At 42.3% G+C, this 27,977-nt stretch overlaps 1 protein-coding gene across 6 annotated transcripts in view; it reads right to left on the bottom strand.

The window, feature by feature from the left end:
- KLHL42 (kelch like family member 42) overlaps positions 1-25,217 on the bottom strand; it is a 58,557-nt gene extending 33,340 nt beyond the window's left edge. For 3 of the 6 annotated variants that reach the window (XR_012518499.1, XR_012518498.1, XR_012518500.1), the window contains exons 1-4: positions 23,952-25,199; positions 11,811-12,004; positions 2,848-6,501; positions 732-819 (exon numbers count right to left, since the gene is read on the bottom strand). Coding sequence is in view for 1 of the 6 variants with exons in the window: in XM_003926610.4 (XP_003926659.1) it covers positions 6,050-6,501; positions 11,811-12,004; positions 23,952-24,823 (1,518 nt within the window). In the remaining 5 variants the exon portion in view is untranslated. Of the gene's footprint in view, positions 1-731; positions 820-1,350; positions 6,502-8,254; positions 8,469-11,810; positions 12,005-23,951 lie in introns of those variants that run through there. The other 3 variants (XR_012518501.1, XR_012518502.1, XM_003926610.4) reach the window with 3 other exon arrangements.
- Positions 25,218-27,977: the final 2,760 nt, after the last annotated feature.

Here is a 27,977-nt window from a genome sequence, read left to right as displayed (position 1 = left end):
CGGAGGGGGATGAGGAAAGGGGAGCAGGGAGGAGGAAGAGGAAGAGAAATAGGGTGGGAATTTTATTTTCTAAACAAATCCTGTCACACAGAGGTAATCATTTCTACTAATGCAGCATTCCCTGGGATGTAGTCTGGGAACGGCAAACCCCTACAGTTTCAGATGATCCCAAAGCTAAGAGAGAGATTGACAACATCAAACTCAGGGTGAAGGCATGAGCAGGAAGCCTGTGACTAAAAGACAGACATCATACTGATGGGCTCTAAGCTAAAGAAACTGGGCTCCTCTAAATCTGGGCCTTTATCCTATGGAGTTGCGGGAGATTGGATTTACCAGCATCTGAGTTTCATTTATTTTTTTTAATGGAGACATGGTTTCACTGTGTTGCCCAGGCTGGCCTTGAATTCCTGGGCTCAAGTGATCCTTCCACCTTGGCCTCCCAAAGTGCTGGGATTATAGGTGTGAGCCACCGGGCCCAGCCCTAAATGGATTTTTAAAGTTTGATTGCCAAGGAAATGTTGATGGCCTACAAACAGGAGCCTGGGATCCTCAGCCTCCACAGAAATGTTCAGCTCCCCTCTACACACGTCCTGTAACCATGCCCACAGGAAGAGGCTGCCACGTCACCTCCGCGCAGGCCAGCCATGGAACACTGCTGCAAAAGCAGGACCACAGGCTCCCAGATTGGCTCACTCGGAAACCCACCCCTCCACCAGCAAAGGAAAGGATACCTTTTAGACGAGTGACCGCCGTTTGTAGTTTTCCCTTCTCCTCTTTCCCAAATGGCAATTTGTAACCAACAGTGCCTCAGTTTCTCAACTGTAAAGTGGAGGATAATATTTTTATTTACCACATGGGATTCATGTGAGGATTAAAGAAATAAAAAATGCTTAGAATTACTGGCAAAAAAAAAAAAAAAATGCTCAGTTAGCTTTGGGTGTCACTCTGCTGGGTCAGCCATCCTCCTCCTCCTTTAGTGTGTCCTGTGTAGGAAATTTGTACATTTATTCATAGATTTCTCTTGACTTGGGGTCTTGCACTGCTTGCCCAGGCTGGAGTGCAGTGGTACAATCAGAGCTCTCTGCAGCCTCGAACTCCTGGGCCCAAGCAGTTCTCCAGCCTCAGTCTCCCAAGTGTCTGGGACCACAGGCATGCACCACCATGTCGGCTAGTTTATTTTATTTTAATTTTTTGTAGACACAGGACTGCACTGTTACCTAGGCTGGTCTCAAATTCCTGGCCCCAAGCAATCCTCCCTCCTCAGGTTCCTGAGTTGCTTCGCCCATTTCCTCCTAGTCCTGGCACAGCCCTGAATATGCAGCTGATACATAGAACTTGGACAACAAAAAGTGACCGAGAACTACTTTATTTGAATATCTTTTCATCTATAGTTCAAAACACAAAAGGAATGCTGTTATATTGAGTACTTCATAGGCATTTTTGTATTCAAATGAATCACATAATGTTTACACTTTTAAGCTACACTTGAAATTGAAGACTTAATACAACCTTTTTAACAAAGAAAGTATCAGTCATATCAAAACGTAACTATTCATTCTACATATTATCACTTTCCCTAAAATGACTACTAGATATGAAAACATTGTGGGGACAGCTAAAGTGCCCCATTCGTAAGGTTTTTTTTTTTTAATAGAAAAAACGACAATAACGTTAATCACATTTTCCTTTTCTTTACTAGTAATAAACTACAGCAATCCATTTGAGAAAGCACCAGCCAACCCTACAAGTCATTTCAGCACCCTTTTGCTCTTCAAAATTGACCATCTTTTATATTTAATGTTTCCTATAGGAACAAAAACGGTTATGTCAAGGACAGACGTCAGCAACATGTCAATTGATGTGAACTGATGTGTTCCTAAGTTAACAAAGAAAAAAAAAAACTCTTATGTGAATTAAACCTAAGGATGAAAAACTATCCTTTGATAATTATCACAAGGCAAAATCAAGTGTCTTTTCATTGGTACTAGTGCGGAATGGAAATTTCTTTATTCTTTTTATGGGAATGTTTTAAAGGCATAGGTATAAATGCACATGCAATCAACTTGCCCCTCTTGGATACTAACCTCCCTGGCTTCAATCTTCCTTTTCACTGGACCAAGCAGCTGGGCCCCCAACTGCAAAGTCTGCAGTGCTTAGTGAGCATTTTAAAATAAAGCAAAATTACATGTGATTTTCATTTTTTTCATAATAATAAAGTACATAGACTATGAAAAGCAGTGAGAGAAAAGCACAGAGGAAAAAACTAAAACACAGGATGTGATGTTCAAATTTAAAAGAAAAACAAAACTTGTTCATGGTAATTGTTAGTAAATCCAAAAACAAAGGATAGATTGGGCCAAGACTGAAGGGACCACCAGACCACCAAGCCCCTATGTGCCAGACAAAAGTGGGCATCTTTGAAAAGTATGCCCTGGTGAAGACAATTACAGTGAACCTCTTTATAAGGCTGTAAGCTCTTTAAGGTCATGAACCGTGGCTTATTTATATCTGCATTCTCAGTTCTTAGCATTGTCTTGCACATGACAGACACTTTCTAGTTAGCACAGGACTAAAGGTCAATCAGCTTATTGCTTTCAAAGCCATTTCGGTTGGTGTCTACCCTCTTAATTCCTTCACTATTCTGTCTAAGGCAGGGGTGGCAAATAGCTGATGGAATGGGAATAGATGTCTGGAAGCATCCATCTGACGTGGATTCTAAGACCGAATCCTGGCACAGAGGAAAGGAATGCTGCACTCATTCATAATGCCTCCTTAGAAGAACAATGGCACAGATGTCATGTATTCCCCATTCCTGGCCTAGGAAAAAGGCATCCAACTCCTACTTACATTCCTTTTACACTGCTGTGCTGCCTCTTGAGTGATCTGCATTAAGCCACTGTTCATTAAATCCTGGCTGATCAGAAGATCAAGGCCTTTCCTCTCAATTTACGTCTTTGGCCAAACAGGTAGGGTCAGAACTGGAAATCTGAAAACACATTATCCACAATGCTCAATAAGCAACAGTCCATTGAAAGAGAACAGGCATTTACTTGATTACTCCCTTCATAGAGAGAGAATTTTGTTCATCTCAATGGTGTGTAGCTTTCATTGATATCTAAGGCATTTGGAATTACTTAGGATCTTGGTGCTTAAAAAAAATGGCAGGGTTAAATTCTCTTTGGTTCTCATTCTAATCTTAAAACTTCTGTTTTCCTGGTACTGATAATCTTCTCAGTACTTCGTCGTTGTGACTTAACCAAAACAGTCAAAATAATCAACTCTTGCAGACATTCATCAGAAAACCTTTTAAAGGATGCTAAGGGGAGAAGCCTCTGAAACTGAGGGGGTTGAAAGGAAAGCCAGAGAGAATGACAGGATGAAACAGCCTTCTAACAACCCACACACAAGACTCACTCTCTACCATTCAAACCGCTATTTATAAAATAGGGTGCTTCTGGCCAGCCGGCTGTCACCCCAGGTCCTCCAAGCAACCCCATCCCCAGAGTGGAAGGTCAGGATCCCTCAGAAGAATCTCTGAAAAAAATGATAAAGCATTTAGAGAATTGGGAAGAAAATGGAGAGATACTATCAAAGAGTAGAGGACAGTACTGGGGGATGAAGGGAGATTTTCAAAGCAACACTGCCTTTATCATAGGTAGGGTCTTCAGTGTAATACTGGCATCAACAAGAAGACAGTTAAATTAAAACTATCCTCAAAATGTCAACACAGCTGATGTGCACGGCAGGAAGGATGATGTCCCAAAATGCACAAATCTGTTCCTATTGCACATTCTACCTTTCTCAAGTACTGCGGGCAGCCCAGAATAACAAAATCTTGATAGATGCCAGTCCTAAAGAAAGCTATAATATCCAAACATACATACAACCCAAACCTGGTTTATAAAAGAGCTTTGTGGATCAGAGTATACCTCCACTTTGTCCAAAAATCTAATTGTTAACATTAGGCAAACAGATCCAAAGAATGTAATCAGGAAGAGAATTAACTGGTTGGCAGGAATACTGTATTTGATATGATGTGCTTATTTGCAAGCTAATCTCCAACTGTTTGTCCAGTACTAATTCAACTGACTCATCTTCTAAATGTATAGGACTAAGCCTTTAAAAAGTTAAGCTCTTTAGCAACAAGTTAACACCATCTAAAATAAATTAGATTTTAAAATATACGTAATGAAATACAGGTCACTAGAAATTCAATTCTACAATGAATATAAATTAACATTAAAATCTATTAAGTACTATTACTGGGAAGATTCTTGTTCAGAGGTTACTTTTTTAAGGGCTTAATATTTGGGAATAAATGGGCACAGCTTAGAAACCTTTACAAAATTGTAAGTAGACTAGAGATAAAATTATTTGGTGACAAGATACAAAGATCTGTTTCTATGTCCAAAACAACGGCTTACCTCATTTTACTTAATAGAAGTATTCCCAAAAAGTTGTGCAAATAGGCTTTTTATAACTGGACCCTTATTTGAAGTATACTAGAGGCCATGGTTGTAAAGAAACCCTGTAGTGACTCCTATAATAAACTGAAGAACTCTAAGTAATTAGCCCCGTCCTACCTCTGCACAGTGCATAGCATACTGCAGGCACTCAGTAAGTGTTTGCTGAATGCATAAATTTGCTCTGACAGATTTTTCCCCCGCCAAAGGGCTTTTCTTAAAGTGAGGCACACACTAACTGAAATGGCTCTGCCTGCTGTTAGTGCAGAATGATGGAATCCAGCTCACAGTTCAACTGATTCCATTACAAAATATCAGATAATTTTAGAGTGTTTATCAATCAAAAAAAAATTTCTGTAAGTATGAGTATACATATTTTTGAGGAATGCTGATCTATGATTGGCAGAAACTTTTACTGTTAACTCCCTCAGTGAAAACAGCTGCTTGAGCTGAATTCTATTTCAATTAACAACCAAGACAAGTAAAGCACTTCACCCAACTTCAGAAATACTACCAGAAGCCATTCCACTTCTTTAAGGGCTTCCTCCTCTTACTCCAGCACAAATGTTTAAATGCTGTCCTTACCTTAGTCCACAAAAGCAAAACATGAATTACAAAGCTAAGATTAAATTAGTTGCCTGACTTAAATATGATAAACTTTTTTTACGCCTTAAAATAAGAACTAAGTCAAATACATTCAATAAAAGTAACTCTCAAAGGCAAATTTTTGTCTTATTTGGTGTTTTCTTCCCTTCCCATTTAAATTTAACTCAATTTTAAAAAATATTCATATATTCATTTTTCTAAATATATCCTCTTTAAAACAATACAGAACACCTAGCAATGCAACCTATGTGACCACATAAATATGTAATCTGCCACATAAATAAAATAAGAGGTTATATTAATCTATTAATCCAGCATTTGTACCTGCAAAGGCGGCTTGAAAAATAGCTGAGAATGTTTTTATGCAAGTTTTGAGGAGGACTGAACACTGGCAAGGATTCACTGTAGGGATCCATCATTGTAAGTTTCCTAAAGAGTAGTGTGCAAACAAAATATCTGAACACAGAACCCTATTTTAAACATACTAGATGTATGCGTGGGTATGCTTGATGGAGAAGAGGGAATGAGTATGTTAATATGAATGCTTATCAAGTACACTGGCAAGAAAAAGAAAATCTCTCACATAAGGTGCTAATGATATGTAAAGGGACCTAAATACAACAGATTTTAAAAATCATCTTTACCATTTGTTCCAATTATTGACTTTGGCCCTTTACCATGCAGTCACAATGAATCTACATTTTGATGATCCGTCATTGGCCCAAGAGTATTATGTCTGGAGATGGATTTGCTCCCATAATTTAAAAATCAATAATTTAAAAAATAACAAAGTTGGTCTCTTTTTTCCACAAGTTTTCAAGTAAGTAGTTCAAGTAAGCTTATTTACAGCTGCTACTGTATATATGTGACTTATTTTAACCCTTCTCTACCCTTTAGGAATCAGTCTCCCTTGCGATGGGACACTACATTTTTAAAAAAAATCTTGAACCAGTTTTCTTTCATCTAGGAATTCAATTCAGTCATGTTTCTGTTTTATTGGGCAGATAAAGAGAAGACACCAGCAAGTTATGTCCAAAAGCTGGAAAACGCCGAAATGCTTCCCAACTATCTGAAAAGATGTTGTACTTGAGGAACACTCGGTGTTCCAAGCTGGTCGACAGGGTGACGTCTCTGCTCATGATGTAGATGCCGTCGTTATGGAGCGCACAAGTCAAGTTAAGACCCGATTTGGACGTGTTCTCCTTGAGGTAGAGCCACTGCCGGGTGACGGTGTTGTAGGACTGCACAGTGAGCATGTCCTCGCTCTGGCTGCTCCTGCGGTTGGGCCCCAGCTCGTGGAGACACCCCCCCACGATGTAGATGGTTTCTTCCACAGACACCATCTGCTGCTTGCGAATGTGGACGTCACATGTTTCAAAGAGGGTCCAGATGTCGGAAGAGGGGCAGTACTGCAAAATGTTCATGTTCCGGTCTGAAAGAAAGAAAGGTAAGTGATGACACGACCCCCACTAACACCATCAGGCTAGGCTGCCCAGAAATGTCTACCTCTACCTGCATAATTTGGTAACAAAGAGAAAAAACTGTTTCGGAAAAAGCACAAGTTGGAAAAACAGTTTTCGAAATGGCTGGGAAGAGATATATTTAGATCCATCCACACTCACCTCCCCCTTCCAAACGTCTCCTCCTTGGGAGACTCAGACTGGATAAAACCAGGGAAAAGAGCAGCTCTGCCTTTCACACAGCCCCTCCTCCCTGGTACCCCCATACCTCTGAACCACCAGATCAGTGTAAAAAAACTAAGTGCCTCAGAACTCTCATAAATAGCTACAAAATTACCGACTACTTAATACAGAAGCCAGGCTGAGCAGCAGCTAGATCTGTTCTTGACAGCTGATCCTAAGAAACATGACAAGTAGCAACACAGGCTCTCCAGAGGCTGTCTAGTGAAAAGCACACAACGTTACAAGTCAGGAGAAATGCAGCAGTCTCACCTGTGGCCTTCTACCAAGCCACAGAATCACTCGGCAATTCGGTTTTCAAATTTGTTTTTATTTGTAAAGACAGGGTCATTACCATGCCCAGCCTTAGTTTCCTATCACCAGAGCGACAATAACAAAGGTCCTGCTCTCTCCCTTTTCCCATTTCACAAGAGACAGTTGCAATGTAGATAACATCAAAGTCTAGATAAAAGGCTGCTCTGGCATTTTTAATTAATAATGATTTCTGGCCAGGCATGGTGTCTCAGGACTGTAATCCCACCATTTTAGGGGGCTGAAGCAAGAGGGTTGCTTGAGCCCAGGAGTTCAAGACCAGCCTGGGCAACATGGTGAGACCCTGTCTCTACAAAAAAATAAAAAACTAGACAGGCATGGTGGTGTGTACCTATATTCCCAGCTGCTACTTGGAAGGCTGAGGTGGGAGGATGGCTTTAGCATTGCGGGTGAGGCTGCAGTGAGCTGTGATCACGCGTCACTGCATTCCAGCCAGGGTGACAGAGATCCTGGCATCTCAAAAAAAAAAAAAAAAAAAAAGATTTTCTTTAAGGAAAAATATTGCCTAGTCTCTTTGTGAAAAATACTTATGAAATTTAGAATATCTAGTTTTGCTTTTCTTGTTTTTAATTGTTCTCTTTTTCTTTTCTCCTCTAGGAAAGAATAAATGAGTATTTTAGCTTCAGCAGAAACCACAAATGCTGAGTTATAAACAGAATGTTGTTGCTTTTTCTAAACAAACAATAAATCCTAACCATGAAGGAGACAGTTCAGCTTGGGAACTGGTAGACAACTAAAGCCTACAGCATTTTGACGGCTGCAGACACTGGTAAGAGAAGACAGCTCATTTTTTCAGAAGTTTCATACCTCTTTCAGTTCTTCCTTCTGAGAAGAACCCACCCATAATTAGCAGTGCTTAAAGGGCACCCTCCAAAGCCACATCTGATACAAACTAAGGTACCTCCTAAGACAGCAAAGTCCTGTGCATGCACATGTCCTGATGCCTGCAGAAATCTCAGAAGTGTAAGTCACAGTGTTAGGAAACTGTCCTTCTGATTTCCAACCATATTAATACCTCTCCATATTTCTTTTTACTATAGCTATCATAATAAAGATCATTTTAGGAGATGACCCAAGGGGATTTTGGTCAATAATTTATTAAAAAGTGCTCCTTAGTAACCTGGCTGTCCACCGAATGAATAAAGAACTCATTCTAGTGAGGCTTCCACATACTTCTCAGCTCCAGGCCTGAAGAAGGTCTTTCCAGGTGTTCTGTAAATGTTTTCTCTTCTCACTCAACAAGGGCTCAGACCATGATGAGGTGGTTTGATTTGGAGAAATGATCTTTTTGTTTTTACATTTAAAGTTGATTCTGAAGTTTGACAAATCACCCTTCTTCCCTTTATAGCTATTACTCGCTATTGAACTTCTTTGAATTTCTTCAGTGCTGCCAAGGAATTAAAAGAATCAAATAGCTATCATAAAAATCATGAACTATTATTTGCTAAATTTTAAGAAGAAATTTTTTTTAAGAAGAAATTTTTATTATTTACTTGACTTAAGAAGTCAGGAGTCTATGACCGCTTGCCCTAAGCAGAAAGTGCCTTTCAGGATCTATTTTTGGAGGTTTATTACGTAAGTCTGGTTCTCAATTCCAACAGTTTAATGAAGATCTAAATAAAATGCTAGGTTCTACCTTAAAAAAAAAAAAAAATTAAAAAAAGAAGTCAGGAGTCTAAAAACTAACTTTTTTTTCTTTTTTTCCTAACAATCATGACTTATCTTAAATACAGGGAACTACTAGGCAGTGCTTGGAAAGCCCCACCAAAAAAGAAGGAGGGCTTTAGCGTGTAAATAACTGTCCAGCTCTCCCATCTTAGAAAACTAGTTTCAGCCCTTATACAAATAGCTATCCATCCACATCACTGAACCATCCCATCATGGGTATTTGGCTCAGGGAATCCAGGACAGAAATCACAGTGGGTGGCCCAAGTGAAGAAGGTACATTAGCAGTGGCTTGTGAAGCTACAAAACATACAAGAAGGGTTTTCTAGGTCAAATCTAAAGGACATTTGCTCAGCCAGCGTCATGGAAAAACTAGGAATCTACCAGTAAAGTACTCTTTGGGTTACAGTGCTGCCTGTCAGTGTTGAACAGCTCTTGGTCAGAAGAGAAGTCAAGGTACATGTGCATTATGTCAGTACACGAGATGCAATCTGTGTTACTCAATCTAGAGAGGAATCAGAATTCTTAGAATTGCTCATAGGTAAGTAACTATTTACTTTCCTAGAAGACACACACACACACACACACACACACACGCACACGCGTGCACACACGCACAAGAGACAGACAGACAGAAAAAGAGAGAGAGAGAGAGATTATTACATAAACATAGGAGTTCTGGGGGACTGAGGGGCCCATGGCTTAGTCTAAACCTATAAAGTTTTTGAGACGGAGTTTCACTCTTGTTACCCAGGCTGGAGTGCAATGGCGCGATCTCGGCTCACCGCAACCTCCGCCTCCTGGGTTCAGGCAATTCTCCTGCCTCAGCCTCCTGAGTAGCTGGAATTACAGGCACGTGCCACCATGCCCAGTTAATTTTTTGCACCTTTAGTAGAGACGGGGTTTCACCATGTTGACCAGGATGGTCTCGATCTCTTGACCTCGTGATCCACCCGCCTCGGCCTCCCAAAGTGCTGGGATTACAGGCTTGAGCCACCGTGCCCGGCCTTAAACCTATAAAGTTAATCAGTGTAACCTGACAACCAATATCGAAGGTCAAAGAAATGACTACTAAGTCTCTCTCTTTTTTTTTTTTTTTCAATTATATTTAAAGAAAAAGTTGAGGCCGGGCGCGGTGGCTCAAGCCTGTAATCCCAGCACTTTGGGAGGCCGAGGCGGGTGGATCACGAGGTGGAAAGATTGAGACCATCCTGGTCAACATGGTGAAACCCCGTCTCTACTAAAAATACAAAAAAATTAGCTGGGCATGGTGGTACGTGCCTGTAATCCCAGCTACTCAGGAGGCTGAGGCAGGAGAATTGCCTGAACCCGGGAGGCGGAGGTTGCGGTGAGCCGAGGTCGCGCCATTGCACTCCAGCCTGGGTAACAAGAGCGAAACTCCGTCTCAAAAAAAAAAAAAAAAAAAAGAAAAAGTTGAAAACTATCTTCAGTGGAGTCACCAGAGAGGGACCTTAGGAATAGCTTGACAAATGACAGAAACTTGGAGTAGGGGGGAAAAAAAGGTCACTGCTTCCAATGCACTTCTCTTTGTCTTGCCTCTCCTTAAATACATAAATATACACATTGCTTCAGTGGGGTGCATGGTGGTCCCTAACAAGATATGTCAATTTCCTAATCCCCAGAACCTGTGAATGGCGATTTTACTCAAAAAAAGTATCTTTGGGCCTGAGACTACAGGTACATGCCACCACATCCAGATAATTTTCTTCTTTTCATTTTTAGAGAAGGGGTCTTGCTATGTTGCCCAGGCCTGTCTTGAACTCTCGGCCTCAAGCAATCCTCCTGCCTCAGCCTCCCAAAGTGTTGGATTACAGGTGTGAGCCACTGTGTCCCACCAACAACCACTGTTCTGTACCACTGTTACCTGAATTCCCTACCAAGAACAGCAGTATACAACTTGCTGGTTAGCAGGGCATGGTGGCTCATGACTGTAATCCCAGTACTTCGAGAGACCAAAGCAGAACAATCACTTGAGCCCAGGAATTTAAGACCAGCCTAGGCAACATAGTAAGACTTTGTCTCCACAAAAAATAAACTTGCTGTAGAAATTTTCTATTTCCAAATTATTAACTATAAAATGCCCACCAAAAAAGTGAAAAACACAGATGTACATTTTTATAAATAGTAGAATCAGGCCAGGCACAGTGGCTCATACCTGTAATTCCAGCACTTTGGGAGGCCAAGGCAGGTGGATCACCTGAGGTCAGAAGTTACAGACCAGCCTGGCCAATACGATGAAACCCTGTCTCTACTGAAAACACAAAAATCAGCTGGGCATGGTGGTGAGTGCCTGTAATCCCAGCTACTAGGGAGACTGAGGCAGGAGGATCACTTGAACCTGGGAGGCAGAGATTGCAGTGAGCGGAGATCACACCATTGCACTCCAGCCTGGGTGACAGAGGGAGACTCTGTCTCAAAAAATAAATAAATAAACAAATAAATAGATAGTACAATCACTTCCCACTGCTGGTCAGGAAAGAACTCTTGTATTCATGTTCTTGCTCTTCCTGTGATATGTGAACAATGTCCTGGAGCTGGGTTTCCGGAACCTCTATCTGATGTGTGTGTGCTCATAAAGAGAGAAAATGAGAACTAATCTGCAAGTATGCTCTGGTACTAAATTCCATAATGGTGGATGGGGGCAGGTTTGGTACGTGTTTGAGATAAAAACGGGAGTTCCCAGATAATCTTCTCCAAAGACCTACCGAACCTCAGAGAGTGACCCCCACAAACCAGGCCCAGCCAAATCACAGGACAGTTGACCAAAAAGCTGGGTTTTCAGAAGCAAAAATAATAACATATTTTTTTCACAGCCCTCCCTTTCCCATTTGATTTTCATGCTCACACAAAGTTATCAAAAGATCCCTCTTGTCTCAATCACCCCACCCAAATGGGACTCGCTTCCTTCCAGATGTGTAAGTGTACAGTATTAAACCATAAAATGACACTCAGGTACATCAGAGCTTCCTCTGACACTGTCTTGCCCTTCCCAGCTGCCGACACCTACAGATGGCCAGACCACCTACTTAGTCCCTTCACTTACCTCTGGTAGTGTATCCTCCAATGACATAAATTTTTCCCTTGCACTCACAGGCAGAGAACTCAGCCAGAGGATTGGGTAAGGGTGCCACAAAATTCCAAGCATCTTGCTCAGGGTTGTAACACTCAACGTTAGAAACGGCCTGCCCTCCAATGGCATAGAGTTTTGAATTAACAGCCACAAGTTTGAAGTTAGACCTGAAAGAGAGACACAAAGGCCCACAGAGTTAGTTCTAATCAATGAGAAGCATGACGATGGCATGAACTACTAGAATCTCCTGGACATCTGAAGAAAATTAGTTCTCCCAGCTGGAAGCCACTCTGCCTGAGGACAGAAGAGGAAAGGATGGCTTCTCAAATTTCACTCCTGTCCCCAAGATTCCACAGGAATGGCATACTGTCCAAACACTAGCTACTGAAGATAAGCAGTTCAATATAACAAGTTATTAATCTTGCTCAGCCTTAGTCCAGCAACCAAAGACAATGTGTATACACTAAATTCCACACTCTTTCAGGGGCAGGCACAAGGCTAAGAGAGGAAGAAGGCACCCACTTCGCCCCCTTGTCTTTTACCTCTCAAAATGGTTATTTCATTCTTCTTACTGAGTAGCATGGCTTTATCTTAGGGACACACTGGTGCTGCCTAGACAGATAGGCAGGTGTGATGCGTGACTTCTAAAGGGTGGGTCAGGAGATCTTTGTATCACCAGGACACCTGAGCAGGCCACTGGCCCTGCCTCATATTGCTTCACAACATACAAAATAGGGAGAGGTCAGCACTGAACAAATTCACGTTTATATTTATTTATTTACTAATTTATTTATGAAACAGGGTCTTGCTCTGTTACTCAGGCTAGACTGTAGTGGCACAGTTACAGCTCACTGCAGCCTTGAATTCCTGGGCTCAAGAGAGCCTCCCGCCTCAGCCTCTCAAGTACCTGGGACTACAAGTATGCACCACCATACTCAAGTATACTCAGCTAATTTTTTATAAACATTTTTTTGTGGAGATGGTATCTCACTATGTTGTCTCAGCTGGTCTTGAACTCCTGGCCTCAAGTGATCCTGTTCCTTCAGCCTCCCAAAGGGCTGAGATTATAGTACCAGATACCACAACCTGCATCAAAAATACTTTGATCCATGGTTTGTAGTTCTCCTTGAAGAGGTCCTTTACGTTCCTTGTTAGTTATATTCCTAGGTATTTTATTCTCTTGGTAGCAATTGTGAATGGCAGTTTGTTCTTGATTTGGCTCTCTTTAAGTCTGTTATTGGTGTATAGGAATGCTTGTGATTTTCGCATATTGATTTTGTATCCTGAGACTTTGCTGAAGTTGCTTATCAGTTTCAGGATATTTTGGGCTGAGACGATGGGGTCTTCTAGATATACAATCACGTAGTCTGCAAATAGAGACAATTTGAATTCCTCCTTTCCTATTTGAATACCCCTTATTTCTTTTTCTTTCCTGATTGCTCTGGATAGAACTTCCAATACTATATTGAATAGGAGTGGTGAGAGAGGGCATCCTTGTCTAGTGCCAGATTTCAAAGGGAATGCTTCCAGTTTTTTGCCCATTCAGTATGATATTGGCAGTTGGTTTGTCATAAATAGCTTTTATTATTTTGAGATACCTTCTGTCAATACCTAGTTTACTGAGAGTTTTTAGCATAAAGGGCTGTTGAATTTCGTCAAGGGCCTTCTCTGCATCAATTGAGATAATCATGTGGTTTTTGTCTTTGGTTATGTTTATGTGGTGAATTACATTTATAGACTTGCATATGTTGAACCAGCCTTGCACCCCTGGGATGAATCCTACTTGATCATGGTGGATAAGCTTTTTGATGTGCTGTTGCAATCGGTTTGCCAATATTTTACTGAAGATTTTTGCATCTACATTCATCATGGATATTGGCCTGAAGTTTTCTTTTCTTGCTAGTCTCTGCTGGATTTTGGTATGCTCGATGAAATAAGAGAGGGCACAAACAGATGGAGAAACATTCCATGTTCATGGTTAGGAAGAATCAATATCATGAAAATGGCCATACTGCCCAAAGTAATTTATAGATTCAATACTATCCCCATCAAGCTACCAATGACCTTCTTCACAGCACTGGAAAAAAACACCTTAAACTTCATATGAAACCAAAAGAGAGCCTGCATAGCCAAGTCAATTCTAAGCAAGAAGAACAAAGTGGGAGGCATCACACTACTGGTCTTCAAACTATACTACAAGGCTACAGTAATCAAAACAGCATGGTACTGGTACCAAAACAGAGATACAGACCAATGGAACAGAACAGAGGCCTCCGAGGCAACACATCTACAACATCTGATCTTTGACAAACCTGACAAAAACAAGCAATGGGGAAAGGATTCCCTGTTTAATATATTGTGTTGGGAAAACCGGCTAGCTATGTGCAGAAAGCAGAAACTGGACCCCTTCCTGACACCTTACACTAAAATTAACTCCAGATGGATTAAAGACTTAAACATAAGACCTAACACCATAAAAACCCTAGAAGAAAATCTAGGCAAAACCATTCAGGATACAGGTGTAGGCAAGGACTTCATGATCAAAACACCAAAAGCATTGGCAACAAAAGCCAAAATAGACAAATGGGACCTAATCAAACTCCACAGCTTCTTCACGGCAAAAGAAACAGTCATGAGAGTGAATCGGCAACCAACAGAATGGGAAAAAATTTTTGCAGTCTACCCATCTGACAAAGGGCTGATATACAGAATCTACGAAGAACGAAAACAGATTTTACAAAAAAAAAACAAGCCCATTCAAAACTGGATGAAGGATATGAACAGACACTTTACAAAAGAAGACATATATGAGGCCAACAAACATTGAAAAATGCTCATCATCACTGGTCATTAGAGAAATGCAAATCAAAACTACATTGAGATACCATCTCACACCAGTTGGAATGGCGATCATTAAAAAATCTGGAGACAACAGTTGCTGGAGAGGATGTGGAGAAATAGGAACACTTTTACACTGTTGGTGGGAGTGTAAATTAGTTCAACCATTGTGGAAGACAGTGTGGCGATTCCTCAATGACCTAGACATAGAAATTTCATTTGACCCAGCAATCCCATTACTGGGTATATATCCAAAGGATTATAAATCATTCTACCATAAGGACACATGCACATGAATGTTCATTGCAGCACTGTTTACAATAGCAAAGACCTGGAACCAATCCAAATGCCCATCGATGATAGACTGGACAGGGAAAATGTGGCACATATACACCATGGAATATTACGCAGCCATCAAAAATGATGAGTTCATGTCCTTTGTAGGGACATGGATGAACCTGGAAATCAACATTCTCAGCAAACTGACACAAGAACAGAAAATCAAACACCACATGTTCTGACTCATAGGTGGGTGTTGAACAATGAGAACACATGGACACAGGGAGGGGAGCATCACACACTGGGGTCTGTCGGGGAGAAAGAGGGGAGGGACAGCAGGGGGTGGGGAGTTGGGGAAAGATAGCATGGGGAGAAATGCCAGATACAGATGAAGGGGAGGAAGGCAGCAAATCACACTGCCATGTGTGTATCTATGCAACAATCTTGGATGTTCTTCACATGTATCCCAAAACCTAAAATGCAATTAAAAAAAAAAGAAAAAGAAAAAAAAATACTTTGATCCAGCATTCTCAGGGTCTCTGCACATGTTAATTCAACTATCGACAAATGCTCATCTTTCATAAAATTAAATAACTTTTAAAAGAGAAGAAAAATGGCTTCCAGTTCTATATTCAGTAAATAATTAAATGCTGCTTATCAGCTTCAGACACTAGATAAGTCTTATGACTTTTGAACTGAAAAGTAACACAAAATTAATTTGTTTTGATGTAGCTTACAAGGATTAATCAGACCTTTGAAAGCCAGGAAGGATGAACACTTGGGAGTGTTGGGTTAGTCTGCTGTGAGATGTGCAACAGTCACAAGTTTCCAAGAGTATGAGCAGCAGCATGATGCAACAGAAAAAGACCTGACCACCAATCAGAAGACTGCAGTTCTAGTCCCAGCTCTACTAATAACCAGCTATCTGACCCTAATCCAACCAACTCACTTCCTCATCTATAAAATGGGCACGAGTCTTCACAAGGTGGTAGAGACGATTAAATCAAATTGTCTATCAGAAACTACTACACAGAGATAAAATACTATCATTCAAATTTCTGTTTTCTAATGTTTGAAATAAAAGTGCTAGACCAAGTGAATTTCAAGACATCTAACTCCAACACAATGATGTTTTCAAAAATAATAATATCTTAAGAAATAATGGAAGTAGAGGCTAGGCACACACAAAAAATCACACAAGGGGGTAAAGAATAAGCAGTAAACAAGAAGCTCATGCTTGATCCCTTAAAAAGTATTCAATAAAACTGATGCATTGCAGTCTGAAAAATAGATTGGTAATAGGCACCTACTAAACAATTAAGACTTTTTAACAGTTTCTATCATGTTTATATCTAAATGTGTTTTAGTTTGTTTTTCCAATGAGAGTGTGAATAGAGTACTCTTCATCGAGAGCCTCATCTTGTCCCTTAAAGCCAGACAGCCAGACCATTTTTTCATGCCAAGTCATCCTGGTGGCAGGTACTGGGGGGTCCCTGATTCCCGCTGCTTACCTTTTTTGCTGCCAATGGCCCTTAAAATCCAACCATGATGCCCTCTTTGTGTGTGCAAATTTGGGGAACCAAAGGAAATAAAGCTTGTAAACAAGCACTAAATTTTCCCAGCCGCAGTTTGTTTTTGTTCCCCAAAGGTACACAGATAGTAAATTTTGTAAGATCAAAACAGTTTTTAGTATTTATCCAGCATAATCATTTGTCCTAGGCAAACATGTAAGGGGCTTCTTTTTGAGGCTCAGTGAATAGGCAGTTAAAGTAAACGATTCCATCTCTCCAGACCCTAACATGCTCAAATTCACTTGAAGAGAAATACTTTTTAATGCTGAATTTGTTTTAAGATGAAATTGCCACCTAAAAACAGACCATTTAATAAAGAGGCATACTGCTAAAGGTTATGAGTCCAGGCTTACACAGGGAAACCTCAGACATCATCACACATCAATTGCAGTGTGACCTTAGACAAATTACTGAATCTGTTTATCTGTTCCTCAGTTTTCCCATCTGTTAAGTGGGGATAAGAAGGGCACAATGTCTGGCACACAGTAAGAGCTGAAAAGAACAGCACTTACAGAGATAAGTCATTCTCCATTGGTGGGCTTCTCTGGGTGTCCTAAGTTTTTCTTAACCTTGGGAGGGTTGGTTTCTCATTTGTCAACTGCTATAGTCACTGACCATGATATACACTGGAACTCTCTACAAAGTGCTCACCCATCCACAAATTCTCATCACTTACGGCTTCATTTCCAACTTTATGAAAATAACTCTTCCACTCTTCACCTCCTGAATGGCAAAGGTATAAATTCAAGCTATCAACCACTTTTCAAAATTATCATCTCTACAGTGTTTTCTTAATATTAACATACTATGTTCAGAAGGTAAAAAGAAGAATTTCAAGACCAAGTAACAAGCCATCTATCATAGCTATATACTTGTTACTTGCAATAAATAAAAATATTATCATGAAAATTTCTGTTTTAAGTGAAAAAAAATGGATAAAACCACAGTTGAATTTCAAGGTCATTTAAAAGAAACTTTTTTTAAAAAAAGAAGAGTTTTTAAAGAGAGAGGGTCTCGTTTCATTGCCCAGGCTGGAATGCAGTAGCCTGATCATGGCTCGGCCTTGAACTCCCAGCCTCAAGCGATCCTCCTGAGTCAGCCTCCCAAGGTAGGACCACAGACATAAGCCACTGTGCCTGGTTTAAAAAGCTCTTTAAATCCCTAAAAGTTAAGTAACATGAAACATGCTAAACACCAGCACACAGATATCAAGGATTAACAGTAGCTACATACAACCACAGGAAGGCAAGATGACACAGAAGTCTGGTGGCTTCGAGTCTAGCCCTGTGATTATGTGGAAGGTAATTAAACTCACTGAGCCTTGGTTTCCACTTTGAGGAAATGGGATTAATAACATCTACCTCACAGAGATGATGTGAGCATTAATACTGACACCTCAAGCTGTGACTATAATACCTGACCCAGAGTAAAAGCTCAAAAAACCATCATTATGACTCAGTATGTAGAAAAAGAAGTTTGCTACCACCAGAGTAAAAATTAGAACAATACCAAGCTCCTTTCGAAAGTCCTTTCTCAACCACTCAGAACCTGAGTGTTTAAGCCTGTGGGTCATCAGGTCCTTTTGCCTCCTCTTTCTCCATCTACTTGCCTTCTGCCATGTCCCCATGCATTAATTTCCCCTGGAGACTAGAAAGGGGAGAAGGGGAAAGGTTAGAAAACAGCAGTAGTTGTTGTTGCTACCTATGTTCAGCTCTGAGAAACTCCAAAAGCAAAGATGCAAAAAGAAATTTAAACTGTTGGCCAAAATTAAATGGGGGTGGGGAGGAGGACTGTGAATAGACATACAGTTTTCTTTCTTGCACTATTACCAGGCTCTACTACAACCTCAACCACAGAAATGCTCCAAAAATGGTAAACACTGGCTGAGAGGAGAAGGGACAGCTCAGCAAATGCTAAGGCTGACAACTTCAATTCCATCTCTGCCAGGAGACACTTGTTTGTTAAGTCTCTCTCCCAGCCTTGCTGTATTCACACACTGAACAGGAAGACTCACCCCAACTCCATTTTCAGAGCCAAAGTGCAGAGCAATGGAAAAAGACTAGAGAAAACTTTGGAAACAAAGAACATTAATGAACCAATTGCTGTAACAGTGGTCAGTTCCTGCAAGTTATCACTAGTTAAAGTGAGAATGGAATACAATGATGGGATGTCAGCTGACTGCAACCTCCGCCTCCTGGATACAAGCAATTTTCCTGATTTTCCTGCCTCAGTCTCTTGAGTAGCTGCAACAACAGGTGCCCACCACCATGCCCGGCTAACTTTTGTATTTTTAGTAGAGACAGGGTTTCACGATGTTGGCCAGGCTGGTCTCAAACTTCTGACCTCAGGTGATCTGCCTGTCTCAGACTCCTAAAGTGCTGGGATTACAGGTGTGAGCCATTGTGGCCGCAAGCTTTTACATGTGAAGAGTTACATTCTGACAACGTAAGTGATCAAACCCACATTCAGACCATCAGGCAGTATTGCACCCTTGGCCTACAGAGCAAAACATTTTTTTTTTTTTACCCCCTGATGGTCATATAGTACCATCTTCACTGGAGTGCAAAAGGCTTTATAAAATCTCTCAATTCCAGAGTTCCTGCTATTTAAGATTCTGGATTACTGCACTATTCAGTCTCTGGAAAAAGTGAACTGCTCTACATTTGACCCCTTTATCAAAGTAAAATACCGATACATCCCAAAGCAGTTTCCAGTAGATGTGAAATTCTGCATAGCCAGAGGCCAAAATCACTTTTCTTTCTCAAGGTTCCAAATTTCTTCCAGTGCATGCAGGACCTGAATTGGATGCATCATCCAGGAACAACTCCATGCCAGGTTTCACTTTTACATGTCTCATCATGTAAACTCAATTTTAAACTTCTTGAGGGCAGCAACTGTGTCACCAGTTTCTGTGTATCCAATAGTGACTAGAAAAATGCTGGACTTACAGGCTGTGGTGGAGCTGAGGCACACATGATGAAATTCTGAAAAGCAGCACAGTACCACAAAATATCTGTGCTCTATTTCTTAGAAGGAGATACTTTTTTTTTTTTTAAAGAAGGGGGGAAATGTGCATGAAGATGGTCCCTGTAAGTCTAAAAACCAAAACTTCTAAACAATTTAAATGGTTATAACTACTCCATGGATATTTACATTTTGGTTATTGTACTTATTATACATCCTTGAGCAATTTACTTCTCTGTGCTTCACTTGCTGTCTCTATAAAATGGGAACCTGCCTAACAGCCTTTGAGAAGAATAAGTGAGATAATACATGCAAAGCAGTGGGAACAGTACCTAGTGCAGAGTTAAGTGTTCAATTAAATGATGTCTCTCATTATTCTTCAGCTACTCTAAATAAATATAATGACTGTTACCAAGGTAAAAATGTTCACTATAGTGTACAAATAAAGCAAAATATAAAATTATACATTTTTATTACAATAATGTAAAAATATATTCCATAATTTAAAAAAAAAAAACAGGTATTTTAAGCACCTATTATTACTGGACAGCTTGTTAGGAGTAAGACTATACATAAGCACTGAGTAAGTCCTAGTTCCTGATGGGAAGGGAGAGAGATAACAAACAGAATTTCAATTCAAGTTGGGGAGTGTGCACTGAGATGCTAGAGGAGCAGAAATGGAATACTCAGCCCAAGTGAGAGTTCAGGAAGGAACTCCTGGGAGATATGTCACACCTGAGTCAAAGCAGAAGGGAGCTAAAGAAGGGTACAATTTCAAATACAGCATCAATAATCAGTTAGAAGATATAATGGAGGGCCTGGCATGGTGGCATGTAATCTTAGCACTTTGGGAGGCCACGATGGGAGGATCACCTGAGGCCAGGAATTCAAGACCAGCCTGGGTAATACAGTGAGCCCCTATTTCTACAAAAAAAAAGTTTAATTTTAAAAATTAACCAAGCACGGTGCTGCATGCCTATAGTCCCGGCTACTGGGAAGGTTGAAGCAGGAAGACTGCTTGAGCCCAGGAGTTGAAGGTTACAGTGAGCTATGATCATACCATTGTATTCCAGCCTAGGTGACAGAGCAAGACTCCATCTCTTAAAAAAAAAAGAAAAAAAAGAAAGGGATATTTGGATGCCTGGCAAAACTTCCTCACTTCCACGTGGAAGTAACCAGCTGTGGCTGAAAGGTGGAGACCTCTTTTGGTGGGGCAATAGCTCTTGGCTTCATCATAACTCCGATGCACCCTTCTATGCAACAATTTCACCTACCCAGTTACTTGAACCATGCAGAAAAATAATGGCATGGGAAAACATACACAACATTACATAACAGGCAAGAGATTAATGTCTCTATTCATATGTAGAACTGCTAAAATGAATGTGAAGAAAATAAGCCAACTTTTAGAAAACTGGCACAGACCATTTACAAAAGAAATACAAATAGCCAACCAACATATAAAAAGAATAATCTCTCTTCTAATTGGGAAAAAATCATACTAGTGTTTTTGCCCCTTAGGTTTGGGGGGGGAAAGGATGGTAATACTCCATCTTGGCAAGAGTATAGGGTACTGGCAAGCACAAATACTGTTGATGGAAGAGGGACAGAACAATTTTCTTGATGGGCAATTTGACAGGAGCTACCAAAATCTATTTATTTATTTTTAACTGTTTATAGAGACGGGGTCTCACTGTTTTGCTCAGGCTAGAGTGCAATGGCTATTCACATGCCTGATCATAGTGTACTGCAGCCTCCAGCTCCTGGGCTCAAGTGATCCTCCTGCCTAAGCCTCCCAAGTAGCTGGGACTACAGGCATGAACCACTGCACCTAGCTTCAACAAAACATGAGACATGCATACACTTTGCCCTACTTATCCAGGGATTCCACGAATTTGACATATGAAACTAACTCACATATGCCTGCTAAGATACACACATGCATCTACCAGGATGTTCAATATGGCAATGGTTACTGAAACATCTAATGCAAATGGAAGTGACCTAAATGTTCATAAATAAGGGAAAGGCTAACTACATTAGAGTTCATCCATAGGCTGGAATGCCATACAGTCATTAAAAAGAGTGAGGTAGATCTACATTTGTTGACACAGAAAAAAATTCTCAGATATGGTTAAGTGGAAATATCAAGTGCCGTAATAATTAGTACAACCTAGTCAATTTTAGAATTTAAAAAATGTGTAAGTTAATATGCATATCCCCATGCACATTAATATACATAAATACTTTTCCCCTACTGCTAACCACTATCAACATACTTGTACAGCTGACCCTTTCACAACACAGGTTTGAACCGAGGGTCCACTCATATTCAGATTGTCTTCTGCCTCTGCCGCCCAAGACAGCAAAACCAACCCCTCCTCTACCTCCTTCTCCTCCTCAGCCTACGCAACACGAAGACGATGAAGATGATCCATTCCTACTTAATTTTCTCTTCCTTAGTTTTTTAATGAGATTTTATTTTCTATAACATACTCTATTGTTAGAATGAAGTATATAATACACACACAAAACGTGTTAAGTTTAGTAACACGTTTGGTAAGGCGTCTGGTCAACAGTAGGCTATTTAGTAGTTGAGTTTTTGGGAGAGTTAAAAGTTATATGGGGATTTTGTACTATGCAGGGGCTGGTGTCCCTAGCCCCCACATTGTTTATAAGTATATATATAATTTACAAATATAAATGTTTATACATTTTAATAGTATCTAAAGGTTAACAAAAGTCTGTTGATAGTGACACTTTTTTTTCTTTCTGTACCCTGAGGGCAGACATTTACTCTACACTTTTTTTGTGCAATGTGCAGTTTTTCTAAGAAGCATGCATTCACGCATTACTTGAATGCTTTTTTTTTTAAGGGGATGAAAAGGGCCTTCCCAGAAAAAAAGACAAAGACTACCAAGGATGTATGAAGGGAAGAAAGAACTGTGAGGCACTGTGGCACTAAGGATGGCCTGGTGAGCACCAAATGATGTGTAGCCGGAGGCAAGTGCAGAAGAAGACAGAGAACTCAGGGCTGTCCACCCCTACTCAGACCACAACCTATATTCTAGCCCAATGTTCCTTTGTTGTTTCAATTACAGCGCATAGAATTTGTTTTAAAGCAACACTCCTGGTACCAAATTTTAAACATGGCATCATCTCAACGGTGTAAATAATGCATTAAAAATGTGCTGGCAGGAAATATGACAACCTGCAGTTACTGCCTCTAGGAGGAGTGAATAGGAATAATCATCTTTTTGCTTCTTCATTATTTTTCATTTTCTAGTTTTCTGCAACTATGTATTATCAGGCAAAGAAAAAAAAAAAAGCATACTTTTCAAAATGAATTTCCTATTATAGGAGAAAGCAAGCCAGTTATTTCCCCAAATAATCCCTGGCATAGGAGGACCCTCAAGTCCAATAGATATATAATGGCTTCACTGTTACTGTTAAGACTTTCTTTGCCTAGCTGTGAGTTTCCCAACTCCTTGCTCCACACTTCAGGCCCAGGATCCTGTGAGGACTGAGATGGAAACAGGTGGATGGTAAGAAAGGCTATTTTCATCCTTTCTTGAGGTACATGGATTCTTTTACCCACTTCCCAATGACTCTGAGGCCTCCTGGGTGCTACCATCTTTATTTCCTAACATCTCTTCCCGTATATACGCTCTTGGCTCTTGTTTTCATACACTTTCCCTGGTTCCTTTCCCTTCTCCCCTCTCATCCCACTCCCCAAGCTCCTCCTCTTCCTTTCTTCAAGTTACCCATGTTGTTGGCAGGAGGGATTCGCAGGATGAGAGGGGGAGAAGATTGGGTTAATGAAAATGTTCAGATTCTGAAGTTGAACACTTCCAGCCTCAAGCTTCGGGCCAGTGATGATGGCTGTCCAGGGAAGGAAGCAAAAGAGAGGATAAAAAAAAAAAAATAAGAAAAGCAACCCCTACTGCAAATATAAATACATTTCCCGTAATTATCTCTTGATCATGGATGGGTGTCACAATATGGAAGGCTCTGTTGTCACAGTCACTGACAACAGGAAAAAAAAAAACCCAAAGACAGTGTTACAGGTTACTGTTCAATGTTTCATTATCATTAGGATCAAATCCTAAAAACTAAGACAAATTTTTTTTTTAATTAAGGAGTAATTTTCTTTTAAAGTATTCTTGTAGGAAACCACAGCATCTTTTTTTCACAAGGAAAGAGCCACAGAAAGCAGTTTCACCTAAAGGCACAATACCTGCCAAAAAACCACTCAGCTACTTGACCTCACTGGGGACTTCCTCTTTGCAATTTCTTAGTTCACTGGGAATTTTGCCAGGACTAAGGCCAACAACATTCCTGAAGATGTCATTTCCACCTCAGCACACCCTCCCCTATTTACTGGCTCAGTAAACACCGGGGCAATGAACTAATGAACAAGTGAATGAATGAGAAGGCATCAGCACTCTGCCGGGGTGCTTACCTCTTCTGGTTCATGGAGGCCACCTGGAGCCATTCGTTGGTGCTGGGGTTGTAGGAATGCGCAGCGGAGATCTCCTGGCTGGTGATCCTGTACCCACCCACTATGAAGAGGTAGTTGTCCAGGATGGCAGACCCATAGCCCCTGACATTGACCAGGTCGGGAGGAAGGTTGTTGGCCAACGGGAACCAACGCTCAGTCATTTCCTCGTACCTGAGCATGGACGGAGGCTCCCCCTGGTAGGGGTGAGGAGCCAGGGGTCCCCCCAGGAAGTCCCCAAGGGCCACCAGGACAGGAGTCCCAGTCATCCGGGCGTCTCTCAGCCTCTGCTTCAGGCTGACATCCCCTGGGGCTTGGGGAGGAGATCCCAGGAGGTGGAACTGGGGCTTGCACAGCACCTCGTGGAAGTGGACGACCATGAAGCGCAGGCAGGCCTCCTGCAGGTCGGGCAGCCCGTACACCTGCGCCAGGCGGTACATCTCCAGGCAGTTGTTAAGCCGCACCTGGGACAGCAGCAGCTGCAGCAGGGACGTGACCTGCAGGAAGGAGGCCGCCTCCACCAGCTCGGACAGCAGGCTCACCTCGTCCATCTCCTCGTCCTCGTCCACCCCGCCGCCCTTCTCCCCGCGCGGGCCCAGAAGCCAGCCTTCGCGGGCCCCGCCGGCGTTGATGAAGTCCAGGACCAGCCGCAGGCCTGGCGCGCTGAGGCCGCGCAGCTGCTGCACCTCCGGGCCGCCGGCCTCCTGGCTCAGGGCCTCGCGCATGCCGGAGCGGTAGAGGGCGCGGAAGTAATCGCTCTGCTCGATGAGCTTCCTCTTGCTCACCGGGTAGCAGCGGTCCTCCAGGCGGATCTGCACCATCTCCTCGGCGGACATGGCTGGGGGTCCCGGGGCGGCGGCGCTCACAGCCAGATCTGCGCGCCGGCCTCCCCGCCCCCACGCGCGCGCCAGTTCCGGGTGGGACGCCGAGGGATGGCGGCCCGGGAGGAGCAGCGAGGTGAGGGCCGCCCGCGCTCGCCCGGCCTCTCCGGCGGCCCCTCCTCCCGGCGCCTGCTCCCGCGAGGCGGCGGCCCTGCCCTTCTCCTTTCTCTCAGCGCCAAAAAAGGGCGGGCGCAGCGCGCCGGGCGTCTTCGCGCGGGCTCTCCCGGGCGGCGCCTGGCGGGAAGGGAATCCCAGCCCCCAGCCCGCAGCCTCCGCCCCCGCCGCCGTCCTCACTTCCGCCGTGGGACCCCGGCCGCCCGCCTCACCCGCGAGCTGCATCCGGCTCTCTGGGAAGCCGGAGAGGTTGCGGGACGCCCGGCCGGGGAAGCGGAAGGCGGGGGGCGCGCGTCCCGAAACCTCTCCGCACGTCCGGGGCGCGCCGGCTCCGCCGCCTGCCGGGGTCTGCAGCGACGCTCCGGGGTACCTCCGGAAGGAGAAATCAGTTTGTTTTCTCTCCCACGCTGCTTTACAGCGGCTAAAGAAAAAGCAAGGAGCGTGGGAGGAAAGGGAGGGAGAGGGAGTCTTTGGTTCAGAGAGACAAAAGGCATCAAATGTGAGGTCGCCCTTCTGCCGCAGTCCGACATCGAGTGTCGGTGGGCCGAGGCACGCAGGCGGTCTGTGGACAGGTGTGTGGCACGTAGAGCTGATTCTCTGGCAGGGTCGTCGCGTAGGAGCCATCTTACAGGAGGTCCAGGCAGATGGCAGCAGGTTCTCAGAAGAATCGGGTTGGAAGGCAGGGGAGCTTGCATTTGCTGGTGGGGCCCGTTATTCGGTCCCTAAGTTATTTAAAGAAAGATGAAAGCGCAGCCCAAATAAAGTTACTTCAGGCTTCTGGTTTTAAACCATGTTTTCCATGAGCCATTGCTTTTCTACTTAACTCTGATGGAACTATCCATTACGGAATGTTATCCTGGCGCAGGTCTGACAAAATTGGCTCATTGCTGTCTGCAGAGGTGACTTTTCTTGTCACCCCCTTTCTCCACCTACCCTGCCCCCATCATCATCTGAGAACTATTAAGAGAGACCACACGTGCATTTTGGCCAAGGAACCCCCCAGCACTTTGGGAGGCTGAGGCGGGCGGATCATGAGGTCGGCAGTAAGAGACCAGCCTGGCCAACGTGGGAAACCCTGTCTCTACTACTAAAAACACAAAAATTAGCCGGACGTGGTGGCAGGTGCCTGTGATCCCAGCTACTCGGGAGGCTGAGGCAGGAGAATTGCTTGAATCCAGGAGGCAGAGGTTGTAGTAAGCTGAGATCGTGCCACTGTTCACCCTGGACGACAGAGCAAGACTCCGTCTCGGAAAAGAGAAACCACTTGTTTCCTGTGTTCTCTCACTGAACATTGTAATTAGAAGGCCCACCCCAAATAATAATAGGAAGGACTTTTTGTGTTGCTTATGAATTCATCTCAGGAAGGGGGTGGGGAGAGAAATATATTGTTAGGGTTATCTTTGGGTAGGAAAAGAGAGAGAAGGATTGAGGAAGCAGAGAGTGTTCACTCTTATCTTACAAAACAAAAGCAGAAAACCTTGAAAACTTCCCCCAAACCAACATTTGAGAACCACCTATGGTAAACAGTTTTTAACTTGGAGAGAATATGTTGTTTGGATTTTGTTATTATTATTACAAGCTTCAGCTTTCTTCTTGAATGACAGATTGTTAAATAATATCTTATTTATAAGTACATTTCCCCTATTTAAAGAAGATATATCCTACCATGTTATGTTAGGAAGAGGAAACGGTTAAAAAAACAGAACTAAAGAAAGTCGTAGGTGAAACATGATATCCTTGCAAGACAGTTTGGTTACATTCGTGCTTCTTACTATGTCATTTAACTGCTTCACAGGTGTTGTCATCTTTACATTATTATTATTATTACGTTGGAAAGGAAGTTTGTCTTTTTATTTTTGGGGGGAAATGCATTTTTTTCCCATAGAGACAGGGCCTTGCTACCTTGCCCAGGCTAACCTCAAACTCCTGGCCCCAAGGGATCCTGCCACCCCAAGTGATCCTGCTGCCTTGGCCTCCCAAAGCACTACTGTACCTGGCCTATTTTCTTTATAATAATGCTAGAAATAAGGAACTAAAAAATAAAAGACATATAAAATGTTCTATAGATTCTGGCCTCCCTGGAATAAATGAAGGAAATAAAAATGGATATATGACTTACTCAGTTGTTTTCTTGGATTCTATAAAAAAATATTCATCTCTTGACCTGGTTTCACCTGGCCTTTCAATCGTCACTGATAAAACTCCATTTTCACACCAACCCTTCACACTTGCATTCTCTCTGATGGTGCAGTGAGGCATGATAAGCTTTGGAGCAGGAGATGGAGTGGGTGATTATGGATTTAGCAGCTTCTTCAGGATGGTAGAGTCTAACATCCAGTTTTAAGCATCAGGCTGGGGAACTTTTGCTGGGAGGCTACCCCTGTATCAAAGAGGCTTGGACCTACGATTTTATCTGTGCCTGAACCAGCAACAATGCCAGATTCAGTGGGTCAGCCACAAAGAACAGGCTCTCAGTCTCTCCTCTGTCTCTTGAATCTTTCACCAATGGATGCTTCTGTTTCCCAACCGTCATAGATATGCCTCAGACTAGTATTTTCTTGCCTTTTTAAAACAGATCAAAAAAATATGCTCAAAGAATGATGTGCATTAGAAAGGCAATTCAAGCACAGTAACATTATCAGGGTAAGATAAGGTTGGACAGGGAATCTAGGGTGTTAGTCTCACAATACTAGGCATTAATCGTGTGAGTTTTTGGCTCCCAAAATGATGATAACATTATTTAGGATTGGGAGCATCTTAAATGATCAAATCATTTTAATAAATTACACAGCAAGTTTTCTGTTAAGCTAGAAATGCAAAGTCAGAGCAATATAAACTCCTTTATTTATTTATTTTTAACACTTCCATTTATTTATTATTTATTTATTTATTTTGAGACAGAGTCTCACTCTGTTGTCCAGGCTGGAGTGCAGTGGCACAGCCTCAGCTCACTGCAACCTTTGCTGCCTGGGTTCAAGCGATTCTCCTGCCTCGG

This window comes from Saimiri boliviensis, chromosome 7, assembly GCF_048565385.1.
Source record: "Saimiri boliviensis isolate mSaiBol1 chromosome 7, mSaiBol1.pri, whole genome shotgun sequence".
NCBI classification, from domain to species: Eukaryota; Metazoa; Chordata; class Mammalia; order Primates; family Cebidae; genus Saimiri; species Saimiri boliviensis.
The sequence above is the reverse complement of the archived record's forward strand: the minus strand, read 5'-3'. Positions and strand labels throughout refer to the sequence as shown.